Below are 12,117 nucleotides of genomic sequence, written 5' to 3'. Positions count from 1 at the left end.
TTCTTCTTCTTCTTTTTTTTTTTTGGAGAGATTTTTGCTATAGGGCGTGTGCGCTCACCAGACAGACAAGAGAGAGACAGAGAGAGAAAAAGTGAGAAACCACCCCCCAGGGAGAATGGCCACGCCGCAATCCCTTCTCCTCCATTCTCCTCTCGGGATTTTGGGCACGCACGCACACATGCCCAGCTTGTGTTTAAGTCACTGGGTCCAGGACTCGAACCGTGGTCAACAACGTGGGAGTCCAGTGACATAGCCATTACGCTAACTGCTGGTCCCCATTTCTGTCTTCTTTAGAAGAAACCTCATTGGATGGAAAAGCTCAAACTCATGGAACTAAGAAAGGGGGTGGGGAAACGTAACAGGTGACTGATGCAATTACGGTCATGCATCAGTTAGTGATGGGGTTACACTCGGAAATGCATCCTTAGGCAATTTCATCCCTGTACCAATACTGCAGGCTGCACTTACACACGCCTAGGAACGCAGCCTGCTGCACATGTGGGCCATCTGGTACGGCCCGTTGTATTCTCACAGGACCACTGTCACGTACACAGTCTGTCACTGACCTAAAGGCTGTTATGTCGCACATGACTGTATTCATTTTCCGAAAGCATGCTGTGCAGAATTTCTTCAACTACAAACACCCCTATGTATTTTAAATGATTTCATCCTCATTTCACCCTGCTGCCAAGTTTTGAGAGGTTTTTGCTATAGGGCACATGCACTCATCAGAAAGACACAAAGAGATAGAAAGCGAGAAATCACCCCCCAGAGGGGATGGCCATGCTGCAATCCCTTCTCTTGGGGATTGCATGCACATACACCTGGCGTGAGTTTAAGCCACCAGGTCCGGGACTCAAACCACAGTTGAGTACATGGGAATCCAGCAACATAGCCATTACCCATCTGCTAGTCCCTTATATACAATTTTTTTTAAAGAATCACATTAAACAAGTCACACCTTGGGCTGGCCCCATGACACAGTGGGTAAGCACTGAGCATTGAAAGCCAGAGCCCATGTGGCTGACTGCAATTCGAATCCGAGCCCTGGCAGCTTGAGAAACACTCGGGCGCATGTGCACGCATGTCCTGAACCAACACAGGATGGAGAAATGGGAGAAAAGCCAACCGCGGCAAGGCCACGTCTCACTGAGGCGAGGGGTGCTCTTTCTCTCTCTTTCTCTCTAGTGAATGAATTCATTCTCTGACCCTATCCTCAGAAAAGAATTCAAAAATAAATCTTCAATATCAATGGGGATACAGCTAGAAAGCTCAGACAAAAGCACTCATATTTTTGATTGGTGCTTCTTAAACTTGAACAAGCAGACAAAGCCCTCGGGACCTTGTTAAATAGCAGATTCTGATTCAGAAGGTCTGGGCTGGGGCCTGAGAATCTGCATGTCTAACAAGCTCATGCCACAGCTCCACGACTGCATTCCAAGAAGCAAGTTCAAGTGGTGATCTGGCCCTAAGCCACTGGGTACGGGAGGTTTGTGGTATGAGAGTCTACAGCAAGCCCTGCTCGCCCTGCTGCCAAAACGGATGTCTAGAATGTGTGTTCTGTTTTGCTAATCATGGTGCCAAATGTCCTTGAAGGGAATCTTCCTCTGCCCATTTCAGATTTTAAAAATAAAAACTTGTCACCTGCATATTTATTTGATCATTTTAATTTATCTTGCTACACCCCTTCCCATTCTTGTCAAAAACTATTCCACTTTCTTTTGCTTATCCTCCAGGAATCCTCTAGCCTTCTAACAGACATTGATCAGGAAGACGATTGTAACTGTCAATCCTTCTTTCTAGCAGTACATAGGAAAAATACAGAAGAGAAAAATCGCCCGTATTTCCTTATTTGTCCATACCCAATGTTCTTGTCCTTTTGTGAGTATGCCAGAAGTTCCTCTAATCACGTGTGCAGCTGTGGGATTACATTAGCTTTAGAGAAGAATGTGCCCAGTACCTGTTGGTTGGTCTCTCTCTCTCTCTCTCCTGTGCCGGGTTGATGTCCTATCTGGTTCCTGCTTATCCTGCCAGAAGCTGAACTCGCTCATTCAACAACTATTTACTGAGCACCTGCCTCATGCAAGGCAGTGTCCTGAACATCGGGAATTATCAATGGGAAGCATGGCGATCCAATGGTCTGTTGGCTACGTTGGCCAACCGTGGAGCAAAGAACTGGGACAGAATGTGTACTTTCAGAGTGCGCTGGCTTATTTGAAATCTTGGGTCGTTTTCTCTTATAGTCTTGCCCTCAGGAAGTTCACTTGTTTACATCTCATCATACTGAATACTCCCAAATACCTCCAGGTCCATATTTCAAACTAATTTTATAAACACAATGACAAAAACCACACTCGTCCTCTTCCTTCAAAACACTCTATTTATTTTTCTATATTTTCAATGGCACATCTTGTTTTCCACACAGTTATGTTCTAATCCTTAGCCTTTCTATCTCCTTCGCATCCTACAGTCAATGTACTATCAGTATCTGTGGATTCTCTTTTATAACATCTCAGAAATTTGACTTTTCCTCCATTTCAAAGCTATCATCCTCTAAGACGTTCAACCATCAGTGGTCTCTTCCTTTTCTAACTTTGATAATGTCTCTTCACATATTCACTTATTTTTTATTATCATTACTTTTTTTGTTTTGTTTTTGGAGAAGTTTTTGCTATAGGGTGCATGCACTCGCCAGAGAGACAGAGAGAGATAAAGAGACAGAAAGCGAGAAATCACCCCCCCCCCTCAGGGGGGATGGCCATGCCGCAATCCCTTCTCCTCCATTCTCCTCTCGGGATCTTGGGCATGCATGCACATGCGCCTGGCATGAGTTTAAGTCACCAAGTCCAGGATTCGAACCATGGTAGACTGCATGGGAGTCCAGCAACATAGCCATTACACCAACTGCTGGTCCCTATCATTACTTTTTTGGAGAGAACTTTTTGCTATAGGATGCATGCACTTGCTGGAGAGACAGAGAGAGACAGTAAGAGGAAATGCGAGAAGTCACCCCCAGGGGGAATGGCTACACTGCTATCCCTCCTCCTCCATTCTCCTCCTGGGATTTTGGGCACACATTCACACACAGTGGGCATGAGTTTCAAGGCACCCAGGTCCAGGACTTGAACCACAGTTGGCTATATGGGAGTCCAGTGCCTTAACCACTATGCCACCCACTGCCCCCTTCACTTATTATTTTAATAAACATTTACTGCATACTTTCTTGATGAACTCTTTTATGGGAGATGCTGTAAAGATTATAAAATAATTAATAGGTAGTCTTTTCCTCTAAATTCTGTGTCATATCGTTAATACCATAAAAGTTTAGAACTTCATTACAGACACATATTTTCTCTACAGTCTACAGTTTCATAATGATACATAATCACTATAACATATTGATTGGCTGTAATGCCACCAGTAGAGACTTGGTGGGGGGGCCGGGAGGAAGCCCCTGCCACAACCCAAGGCCATGCGTGGGGAACCAGAATTTCCCTAGAATAATGGTGCCCCTCTGCTGGAGGCTCTTGTGCATCCTTGCAAGGAGTGACACAGGTGATCAGAATGTGTGTTCTGATTTGCTATCATGGTACTAGGGTGATAGAAAAAAGAGACCAAGAGTTTGATATCATTATACCTATAGGTGTTAAAAACACATATTACTTTCTAGTACTGACCACCTTTTATTTGTTTGAAAACTCAGAATCACTTATACTGTGATTTGGAGATAAAGATCATTTCTTAGGAATGCAACTAGCACCTAAGAGCCAAGCAGACTGCGTTCAATGGTATTACAACCTCACTAGATGAGTTTGTGCTATTTTGTGTTACAGAAGAGATTGTCTGGCCCCTGAGGGTGGCCCGTTGTTTTCTACTTCCTCCATTCAGTAAGTGGCCCAGATTCGAACACTCCATCAGCTGTCTCACATGATCTATCCAGTCTTACCTCCTCCAGGACCAGACTGACTCTGTTCTTGTACACAGCCCTCAGGGGTCCATAGGGCACTGGTCTCAAGCTACGTGCTATTCCTCGACCTCCTCCCACTCACTGCTATCCACTCATTATGCCCCAGTTCTTCAAGAACACCTCATGGAATACTACCTCCATGAAGTCTGGTCACTACCTCCCTTTCCAAGCCACCTGCAGCACAACTCCACCCCCCCCCAGGCCTCTCAACACTTCTTTAGTGTATTATTCTATGCCACTTCCACTGCTTACTCCTTGGTTTTCATGATAAGTCCAACTTCCTAAAATTACTGCAAATAGATTCAGAGCAGGAATAAGACCTTAGGGAGAGTCTTTGAGTTGACTATTAATGTTTTCCCTGGATCTTTCCATTGCACCTGTGTTGGTGTCAGATGTATCCTTTTTTCCCATGTAATATATGTTCTATACAACCAAGATAAATAATGCCAGTCAATTTATTAGATGTAACAAATTATTTTTACATAAACATACTTCCACAACCTCTCCTGATTCTAATTCCGTACATCAGACTGACGGCAGTGTATGAAGGAGCCTGTTACCTTTCCCAGTGGCTGCACACATTAGGATCTTCAAGATTCAGAGGCGATGTTGTCCCAGTCCAGTGGCAAAACAATAAACAGATTAAGCCCAGGTATGAGTGCAAAGACATAACCATTTTTCTTCCTGAAGAACAACCGAGGGAAAGAAAAAAGAAAGTCCAAATTAGGGAGAGTTAAAATGACACAATTCTTTTGAGTATAGCAACCACACGGTACTGCTTGTCATTAGGTCTGAAATGTGCACAAGAAGCCACATTTTTAAACAGCCAGGCCACCAGATTTCATGGTCCAGGAGAGAGAAGTGTCCTTGTGCTGTGCAGGGTCCCTGCCATTGTGTAAATTACGAAAATGTGCAAATCATCATTAATTGTGACCACGACAAAAACCCTTCTTCTCCACCCAGCTGACATTAAAGGAATCCGTCAGAACAACTCGGAGTAACACAAGCTTCCAGATTCCCTCTCCAGGCGTATTTCCTCTGTAAGGAGAGGCCTCCAGAGGAATCTGGCCTCATTTGTCGCAGAGAACAAAGGAGGAAACAGAAGCTCTGTTGGCTCAAAAGAGTCCTCTCAAGCTCAAACCGAGATTCAGTTAATAGGATACTCAAAGTGCATCAAAGGCCCACCCGATCCTAGGCACCTTGCAAAAGCTGGACAAAAAATACAGAACTATGGGTTTGTCGGAAAAGTCATGATGCATTTTTGCATAGAAAAACACTTCATGACTTTTCCAACAACCCAATAGTTCCCATCTCAGCCCATGAAGATACCTGTAAGTTAGTAATCATGACATAGTTGGGATTTTTTTTTTCTCTAGTGCTTCAGTTACTCCATGTGTGGAATATAAATGAGACCAACTATCTCAGAGTTGTTTATAAAAAGAAAAAAAAAAGATTTAAAAAATAGGCACAAAAAAGGTGTAAAGCTGTTTGAAGGTTAGCATTAGAGAAGATGAGCCTGAAGACCTTAAAGCAACATATTAGGAAGCTTGGAAACGAGGTAGGTTGGCAAAGAAATGGGGAATTTGCATGTTCCCAGGCAAAGGGATCTGGAAGTGAGGGAAAGCCAGGGGCCTTCAGAGAGCTCTCCTTAATTCAGGGGAAGAGAAAGGGGGCAGCTGGGAAAGAGACAGGGCCAGGTCCTAGCTGGCTCCATGAACCATTATCAAGTTTGGGGACTTCATCCAAGAATAATGAGGGTTATTGTAGGGCACAGAGTGACATTAGAAAGATGACTCTGGCACCAGGTGAGACCTTAAAGGGAAGCCAGGTGGGATATGACAGTGAGTGTGAGTGACTCTGGGAGATTTGTAGGGGATGGACAGGACTTGGCAACTGAATGTGGGAGGAAGGGTGAGAGGCACTTCTGCTTTGGCCCCTTGGAAGGATGTTTAGCCCTTCACTGAGACTAGAAGCATAGAAGCCCTCCTCCTCTGGGTGCAGCAGACACCAGGACTCCAAGATGGCGTCAGTCATACCAGTGAAGGAAAAGAAGCTCATGGTTGTCAAACATGGGGAGCTGCCAAGCTGGATACTGATGCGGGATTTTACCTCTAAAGGCATTGCTGGAGCATTTCAGAGAGGTTACTACCGGTATTGCAACAAGTACGTCAACATGAAAAAAGGGGGTGTTGCTGGGGTTTCTATAGTACTGGCCGCTTATGTGATCTTCAGCGACTGCCTTTCCTATGAGGAACTCAAACACGAGTGGTGATGTAAATACCACTGAAGAGGGCCAGCATGGAGGGCATACACTGAACCAGACCGTCATCTCCTTGGCTTAGCACCCCTCCAAAGGAACTTGTTGAGTCCTTTCATATCCCTGTCGAGCATTCACATCCAATAAAAGATGACTGGTATGTGGGAAAAGAAAAAAAAAAAAAAAGAAGCCCTCCTCCTCTGCAGAGGAGCTTTGAGTTCAGTTTTAGATACATCGAGTTTGCGATTTCTATGGTTTATTCAAGTGAGGCCCTCTGTAGGCACTTATCACAACTACTGTGTGGCAAGCACTGTGCCAGGCACAGGCGTGTACCCGTTGCTGTGAATATGCCTGGGAATCACACTCATCCCTGTCATCTAGTCATTGTAAAAATGGGCTGATCCGCCTACTATTTAGAAAGCAAGCAAGCATTAACCTATCTGTTGGTAAGCTAGTGAATCCAATAACAATGGGCCAGATCATTCAACCTGGGTGAGACCTGGCATTTGAGAAGTTACATTTATTTTCCATGCTACGAGGCTACCAGTTTTTAGCACTTGGGTAACAAATGTATTGAATAATAAATAAACTTGTGGTTTGAAAAGATGTTTTTCTTAAGACAAACAAATAATAAACAAGAATAACACAAAAACACTAACTTTAGGTAATTGCTTATTCTTCAAATTAAGGAAGACCAATAGAATAAGGAAATAAATTCTTTAAAATCAAGACTGTTCAGAAACAAATATTTTAAGTACATTATGACATGTTATCTATCTCTGGTTCCAGGGCTAAGACAAAAGAAAAATGTTTGATTTGCGATAAAGAAAAAAAGTGCTCAATTCAGCAGCACATGTACTGAAATAAGAAAAAAAAAAATCATGAATTTGTAGAATAATTAAAATATAGTGCAAACCATTAAGAAAGGTTAAGTGTTTAAGAAGGGAATTTCCGTAGTTACTAAATAATTCAACATATAAAGTGTAAATAGGTAGCCAAAATGGCTTAAATCCTCATTCACATTATTATTGACATTTCCCATAAAGTTGTAAAATCTGAAACTTAACATATATCTAAAGAAGCTCTTTTATTTAACAGGAATGAATAAAAATAATGATGAAATAATATTAAGAAGAAATAGTAAGAGCTAACGTTTTCTGCCTCCTGATATACAACTGAACCCTTATAAGAACGATCCGTTTAATCCTCATACCAACATTCTCAAGAAGCAAGAGTTTTTATTGCCCCTATTTTACAGCTGAAGATAGAATATACAGCTAGCGTTCTCCTCATCCATCAAAAAAAAAAAAGAAAGAAAACCTTTAATGTGTTTGGTTGTAACAAACAAGCATGGCAGATCTCTCTCTGTCTCATTGCTTTCTCTGTCGGGTGAGTATTTCACTTCAATGGAGTGTGAAATATGTGTATTAACTTTCCTCAAAGACAAGACAAAGGCTAGTAAGCAATGATCTGCCATCTACTCATAAACAATTACCCCAAATTGCAAAGTTTATTTCCTGAGCCACCATTTCGGACTCAAACCATCCATTTACCAATTAGAACTGTTTAGTCTGCAAAGTTAGAAACTGCCACAAGCAATGAGCCAAACTGCCAAGGAAAAAAGAGAGGCTCCTTGAATGTAAAAATGTTGATGTCCATCTCCTAGCTTCTCTTCTTCCTTTGGACCTGACTCAATGCCCTGAAAGGGAGGAGGCAGAAAAGGGGCAGAATTTGATCAGGGCCAGCCCCATAGCACAGGGGTGAAGAGAGCCGGATCAGTTATGGCCGACATGGTTTGAATCCCAGCTCCAGGAGCTTGAGAAACATGCTGGGTACATGTGCAGACATGAGTCCCAAATCGCAACAGGATAGAGAGATGGAGGAGGATGGATTTCGGTTTGACCATGCTCCATTGAAGGTGAGGGTTCTTTCTCTCTCTATGTATCTCTGTGTCTCTCCATCTCTCTCTGGTAAATGTACATGCCCTCTGTAAATAGCATACAGAAATATCATACTGAACTGTGAACTACAAGTAGCATTTGTGAAAGAAGTATCGATACATGAAAATGTACATGCCTTTGTACATACATGCACATATATTACTTGTTCTCTTAGTCCCAAAGCAACTTCTTCATGAAAATTGGAAAATATAACCAAGTTCTAGAATAGTCTACTTTAAAAATAAAATATCAAATGCAAAAAAAAATGACTAATTCAAGATGCAGGGATTCCGTAAACTCCCCAAAGCTGGTTAAAATAATTTGAGAAAATAATGTAAATGTTATGCATGGTGGGGAAAGAAGACATCTCAAAAATATGCCAATAAGCTATAGACTATAAACTACAGATACAAAACACTTCACTACATTCAGAAACATGGATTGTCCTTTCATTACATCTTGTTCAATATTAAAAGGATGCCTATGCAACCCAAATAATGAGTTGATAGGACATTACACATACCCTTACTCTATTTTATTGGTTGTCTTTTACAGATTTTGGTGAGTAAATGTAGTTACCCTTTTTCCTTTTTGCCTACGTCAAAGGAGGAAAAATTTAATACATTTCCCCCCCTCATTTCTCTTTTCTATGCTATGTTATCCTGTCTAATTCTATAATTTTCCATTGTGAAGTGCAAATGAAAACAAAATGCGATTTTTAAAAATAACATTATTTCAATTGAAAACAAAGGCAAATCAGTGGTGATTTGCTTCATTAAAATAGAAATTGTGAATATATTCAAAACTCTCAACTGCACGCTAAGCTACCCTCACCCACCCATTCTTTGCCTTCAAATAACTTTCCATATGATTCCATTTAACAAAATTTAAAATATTTTAAAAAGGGATCATTTGCATGAACCCCCTGGTGCCAAACTTGATTGCATTCCAGATCATTCACTTAATTATTATGGAAAAATCAAAACAGAAAATCAGTACAGCTGATTAGCAACGCTAAAGGGCTGCTATTACAGAAAGAAAACACAGCCCTGCAGAGTTAACCCTTCCTGACTTGGTGCTTCCCAGCTCCACTGGGAAGGCAGGCCATGCTTACTCTACCACAGAACGCAATAAACAGTCAGACTGAACAACATCTTTATACTGGAAGAGTCTGGGTTCCGATGATAGGAGCAGTTTCTGTATCAGTGTGTTAAGAGAAAAATAAATAGTGGGGCGTTGACTTACTAATTGATTTTTGCAACAACAGAGGAATAAATGATTCCAGACAGTTATTTTTGGCTCTAAAATCTACTCTCCTTCTAAAGTCATTAAATACACTCATAGAAATAATCTGGGTACCCTCGCACAATTTTTTTCTCAAGCTTATTTTCTACCCCTAAGATCCTGTGACAGTCCTTTAAATTAAAATGAATTTATTGATTAAGAGTGGCTATCTTCCACGATTTTCCCCTTGGGTACCAAGAGCCATCTATTTCACTTGACCACTCTGTCATGTTATCTATGTATCAAGATGTACTCGCTTCTCCTCATACTTCCCAGAAAGGCTGCCCAGAGGGGGCGAAAGCAGTGTGTTGCGAGCTTCCTGAAGCTCTGGGCCTGTGAAGGGAAGAATCAATGGTCCCCCTTTAGGGTATCAAAGATGTTGAAACAGTAAGGTTTGCTGGTTGCCCAGAGAACAACCTCAGATGAGAACTTCCATGGAAGCACTACTTTGCTGATAAAAGGGCACTGTCATGCTTTCTATTTTCACCATCCAAGCCTAGATAGTCTAACCTCATATTGAGCTACCCAGGCATGACTATTCATTAGTAACCATTCGAGTAGGATATTCAAAAAGTATAAATGCTAGACGTATTTTGTTTTAGGGACCCCATGTCATTTGCAAACATCTAATCCTACAACAAAGATATTCTTCCAAGTCATAGCAAATCAGAGTAGTGGCAATCACACAGCATTTCTGGGAAGCTTCTAGGAATATGTTAAATGAGTGTGGCCACCAACATTAACTTAAAAAATAAGAATACTCTCAAGTCCTATCTTATAAACTTACAGTAGTTTTATAAACAACCCCCCCAAACACACACACAAATTTGTAAACATTAGCATGAAGCTAAGTGTTTAAGAATGGCTCTAGCATTTCTTAAACACTTAACATTAAGGAAAACTTGGTCAAGGCACTGATGATACCAGGTACTAAGCTACCTAGTGAGAACTTACAGCCCCACACAGACCATGGTGGCCACAAACTGACCATTTCAAAGCAGCACGGGATAGCCATGCTTGGGACCAGAACAGGCTGGATGGAAACAACCAGATACAGCCTCAGTGTCCTACTTAACCAGCTAACCCACAATCGTTATGTAGGAGGAAGACAATGGTGATCCACTTGTCATCAACCTTCGGAATGTCCCCGTGAATCCATCACTGACAGTATGTGAGAAACATCTATGAACAGAACTCACTAACAATCCAAGAGCAAGAAACTGCGGGGGCTATTGGGACTTGTAAGGCATGCTGTCTGACCACAGTCATTCAAAATCTACCAGGAAGAAAGAGTATAAACAAAATATCATGAGCAAAAGGTGTCCATTTAGAAATGACTTACAAGAGCTTTAGGAAGAGGGGAAATCAACTTGAGCCATAAAAACCTCAAGGAAGAGGTAAAACTTTAACAGAGGCTTTAAAAAGAAAAGGGCCTTGAAATCATTGGCACCTCACATGTAGAATTGCATTGAGTCCATGGGAGAGAATCTATTATCTCCTTACGGGGAACACTGAGATTAAATGTCAGTGATGTCAGACAATTAGAGTGGAGTAGATATTTGAACAAGACGGATGACTACATTACCTGTGACCTGCTCTTAGCATCATACTTGGATAAAGGAAGCCGTCAGTTAAATGAAAAGTGTAGGAGGAGCTAGAGGCAAACCTTGAGCCAAGTCTTGGGGGTAGAGAGTAGAGCTTTTGTAAGAGGTTGTAAGTGCTGGGAGATAAAGGGTCTTAAGCACTGGGCTAAGGAGGTCAGAGGAATTTATGCAAAGGTACTCAACTGGATTCACTTGAAGTCTTTGAGTAGAGGCATTATTTGATAATAGAGGTGCTCGAGGACTAAAAGAGAAGGTGTGTAAAACCCTACCAAGGTACCAAATCCGTTAGGGACAAAGACTGGGCAGAGGTTGCTGCACTCATGGGTCAGGTGGAATAACCCTCCTAGCATGGGAGCCTAAGGAATAGGAAGTATGTAGAAACCAGTGAAAGAAAGAATTAGCAGGGCTAGGATTAATAATAGAAATGGGAGCTGATATTAAGGAAAGCTGTTTGGAGTTTAAATCAGTCTAAATCTCAGTTAAATTTTCTGGATTCAGTCTCTCTCTTCAGAAAACAAAATATATTTCTATTTCATTAGAAAAAGAAACTTCCAGGAACCAGCAGTTAGCGTAATGGCTATGTCGCTGGACTCTCACATAGTCAATCGCGGTTCACATCCCAGATCCGGTGGCTTAAAACTCACGCCGAGTGCGTGTGCGTGCGTGCCCAAGATCCCGAGAGGAGAATGGAGGAGAAGGGATTGCGGTGTGACCATCCCCCCTGGGGGGTGATTTCTCGCTTTCTGTCTCTATGTCTCTCTCTCTCTGTCTGGCGAGCACACGCACCCTATGGCAAAAACCTCTCCAAAAAAAAAAAAAAGAAAGAAAGAAACTTCCAACACTTGTTCTCATTCTAGAATTTGGTGAATTAAAATTATATTTATTTTTCTAAATTTCTCATGATTTCATATATTTCAATAACATTCCTACTCTTCTCAGCCCAAAGAGTCCTAACTTTATTGGCCTGCTCACAGAAAAAAAAAAAAAAGTCAAAAGCCTTTTTATTCTTTTTAAATTTTTTTTGATAGGTTTTTTTTTTTTTTTTTTTTTTTTTTTGGAGAGTTT

The 12,117-nt window shown here is 41.5% G+C and overlaps 1 protein-coding gene and 1 pseudogene across 1 annotated transcript in view; one reads left to right on the top strand and one right to left on the bottom strand.

The window, feature by feature from the left end:
* Positions 1 to 4,658, bottom strand: part of MEGF10 (multiple EGF like domains 10) — a 152,850-nt gene extending 148,192 nt beyond the window's left edge. Inside the window, exon 1 of the mRNA XM_006145535.2 lies at positions 4,528 to 4,658. Coding sequence (XP_006145597.1) covers positions 4,528 to 4,643 — 116 coding nt within the window. The 5' untranslated portion in view covers positions 4,644 to 4,658. The remainder of the gene's footprint in view (positions 1 to 4,527) is intronic.
* A 1,329-nt stretch (positions 4,659 to 5,987) lies between these two features.
* Positions 5,988 to 6,239, top strand: LOC102469669 (ATP synthase subunit f, mitochondrial pseudogene; annotated as a pseudogene).
* Positions 6,240 to 12,117: the final 5,878 nt, after the last annotated feature.

Source organism: Tupaia chinensis, unplaced genomic scaffold (genome assembly GCF_000334495.1).
Source record: "Tupaia chinensis unplaced genomic scaffold, TupChi_1.0 Scaffold000152_1, whole genome shotgun sequence".
NCBI lineage: Eukaryota > Metazoa > Chordata > Mammalia > Scandentia > Tupaiidae > Tupaia > Tupaia belangeri.
The sequence above is the reverse complement of the archived record's forward strand: the minus strand, read 5'-3'. Positions and strand labels throughout refer to the sequence as shown.